Raw genomic sequence first — 3,302 nt, forward strand, 5'->3', positions numbered from 1 at the left:
AGAGAGTGATGAGGTCACCTCTAAGCCTTCTCTTCTCCAGACTAAACAACCCCAGCTCCCTCAGCCTCTCCTCATAGGACTTGTGCTCAAGTCCCTTCACCAGCCTCGTTGCTCTTCTCTGGACCTGCTCCAGCACCTCAATGTCCTTCCTGAACTGAGGGGCCCAGAGCTGAACACAATACTCAAGGTATGGCCTCAGCAACGCAGAGTACAGGGGAAGGATCACTTCCCTGCTCCTGCTGGCCACATTGTTCCTGATCCAGGCCAGGATGCCATTGGCCTTCTTGGCCACCTGGGCACACTGCTGGCTCATGTTCAGCCTCCTGTCGATCAGCACCCCCAGGTCCCTTTCCACCTGGCTGCTCTCCAGCCACTCTGTGCCCAGCCTGTAGCGCTGCAGGGGGTTGTTGTGGCCAAAGTGCAGGACCCGGCACTTGGCCATGTTGAACTTCATCCCATTGGAGTCAGTCCATCTCTCCAGTCTATCCAGATCCCTCTGCAGAGCCCTCCTGCCTTCCAGCAGGTCGACACTCCCTCCCAGCTTGGTGTCATCTGCAAATTTGCTGATTATGGACTCAATCTCCTCATCTAAATCATCGATAAAGATGTTAAAAAGGACTGGGCCCAGCACTGACCCCTGGGGACACCACTGGTGACCGGTTACCAGCTGGATGCAGCCCCGTTCACCAGCACTCTCTGGGCCCGGCCCATGAAACACTGGAGACTGCTGGAACCTTTTGACAGGCTTGTCTCCTGAAGATGGTCTGAGTGTAGTAGTTGTGTGTAAGATTTTGATAGCACATTGCCTCAAACTGAGCATTAGAGGTCATACTTTCCTCTATTTTTGGTGTGTTTCTGGTGTGCAGCAGTGGAGGAAGAGAAACATTTCTCAACTCCTAAAAGTAAGGACAAGGCTGTTAGTTCCAAAAGTCTTTTTTAAAACTTGTACACTAAAACCAGCTGAGTTTCTGTTTGACTGTTTCTCTGCCATTATGGTTGAAACTTCCCATTTCCCACAGTATAAATAATTCCGTGCTCTTTGTATTACTCATTTGTTTACTGTGTATGTAGTAACACATACAAAGTTATATGTGTGTATACATATATATATCTGTATGTATGTATTTTCTAATCAGGTGCAAAATGACTGCTCAAGTAACACTGGAGGATGCCTTGTCCAATGTGGATCTCTTGGAAGAATTACCTCTGCCAGATCAACAGCCGTGTATTGAACCCCCACCATCATCTCTTCTTTACCAGGTATGTTGTTATTGTAGGAAAAAGAGTTTTTCCATTGTTAAGAAAGAGTACCTGCTTTTCAAAAAAAAAAAACACAAACAAACCAACTGCCCAAACCCAAAGTGTCTTAATATTGACAATATATATATAAATTCTTTTCATAGAGTCATAGAATGGTTTGAGTTGGAAGGGATCTTAACAATCATCTAGTTCCAACCCCTCTGCCATGGGCAGGGGCACCTTACACTAGACCAAGTTGCTCGAAGCCCCATCCAACCTGACCTTGAACACTTCTAGGGATGGGACTTTCATAACCTCTATGGGAAACTTGTTCCAGTATCTCACCACCCTCACAGTCAGGAATTCTTGCTCATATCTAATTGAAACCTGCTCTCTTTGAGTTTGAATCCATTTCCCCTTGTTCTGTTACTACATATCCTTGTAAAAACTCCCTCTCCAGCTCTCTTGCTGGCCCCCTTTAGGTACTGGAAGGTGCTATAAAGTCTCCTGGAGCCTTCTATTCTCTAGGGTCAACAATGCCAGGTCTCTCAGATTTTCTTCATAGGAGAGATACTGCTACCAAAGATTTAATTCTACGTTTTCCTTTCTCTGCAGCCAAACTTCAACACTAATTTTGAAGACAGAAATGCATTTGTCACGGGCATTGCAAGATACATCGAGCAAGCTACAGTCCATTCTAGCATGGTAAGATGATTTTTAAAATGTTTTAAATTATCTTTCTTCTTAATCAACCAATGTTGTTCAAAGATTCCCTGCTTTCACTGTGCATTTTCCCAGTGTTCTGAGGCTAGTTAATTCTAGTGACAGCTAGCTGCTGGAACTTGAGTGAAAAATTACCTTCCATCCACCCAAGTTTCCACTCTTTCTGTCAGTTTAGTGGTGTTGAAAGGTTTTTGTTGGCTTCCTCACTAAAGAGTATATATGCTAGTGGTTTATTGGCATTCTTTTGTGTAAGGCATTCTGTGGTTTTAAGTGTTCCCCAATAGAAGGTAAGAATTCATGCTAGTAATTCCATCTCTGCTGACCATGTAACTTTTTTGGGATACAAAAGGGCTTACGGGCTGCCACTGCTGGTTTGTACTGAACTTGTTATCATTTCATGGCATTCTTGGAAAATGAGAAATAATATGTTTTGTGATTCTGGAGGCCAGTTCACAAGTGTTGGAGTGGACAGATAAAGCACCTGGTTACATACTACTGCAAATTAAGAATGTTTACACCAATGTACTTATAAAATTATTTGGTGACTCCTTAACCTGTTTTGATTGTATGGATATTGTTGTATCTCTCCTTTGCCATGTAATAAAGAATACTGCTCTGCACGTGCTGACTCTTTTATCTTGGACCATTCCATCTGGAGTCCCTGAATTTAAAAAGAAAAATAAACACCACCCCATCACCCTCTCCCCTCAGACTGGCATTTTATTTATACTTATAGACCACAGTGTCTTTATTTTTGGGAAGAAAGAACAACACAAAAACCAATCTCATCTGGGGAGATGATAGTTTTTTCATTAGATAAGCACAATTGTTCCAGTTGTTTATTAGTGATCTGATAGATATTTGTTCATTTAAGTGGGATGATGGTGATGATGTGAATTCTCTCAGAATTAGGTGGATGCTAAAACAGGTGACTGAGAATAAATGGAATTTTTTTAGCTGCTGGATTATAGGCAAGCTGCACATCCATAGCTGCTCAGCTCTTATGCATGTAATATATCAGCTGACCCTATGTGTTATGGTAATACTGTTTTACAAACATATGTTATGATGTATCATTCTGCTTACAATATATGTGTGTTTGTACATAAACAGTCTGATAAGAGAAATAGGTTTGTTTGGACAAGGGTTTGGAATGACAGAAGACACATGGATTTGACCTTTTTTTGTTAAAATGCCTAATTATGTTGTCTTTCCTACAGAATGAAATGCTAGAAGAAGGTCAGGAATATGCAGTCATGTTATACACATGGAGAAGCTGCTCAAGAGCCATTCCTCAGGTAAAATGTCATTCAAGAGACCGTTCCCACTCCCCAGCTTAA

The 3,302-nt window shown here is 42.3% G+C and overlaps 1 protein-coding gene across 1 annotated transcript; it reads left to right on the top strand.

Annotated features, from left to right (window-relative positions):
* Positions 1-1,140: 1,140 nt before the first annotated feature.
* Positions 1,141-3,282, top strand: LOC114073342 (cytoplasmic FMR1-interacting protein 1-like; the record flags this gene model as incomplete). The annotated part of the gene is made up of 3 exons (XM_027911114.1): positions 1,141-1,260; positions 1,855-1,944; positions 3,183-3,282. Coding segments are annotated over exons 1-3 (307 nt in total), but the record flags the coding sequence as incomplete, so codon positions are not given.
* Between the last annotated feature and the right edge of the window lie 20 nt (positions 3,283-3,302).

The sequence above is a fragment of the Empidonax traillii genome, unplaced genomic scaffold (genome assembly GCF_003031625.1).
Source record: "Empidonax traillii isolate 1590-97213 ecotype Southwest subspecies unplaced genomic scaffold, ASM303162v1 scaffold6102:size6528, whole genome shotgun sequence".
Lineage (NCBI taxonomy): Eukaryota > Metazoa > Chordata > Aves > Passeriformes > Tyrannidae > Empidonax > Empidonax traillii.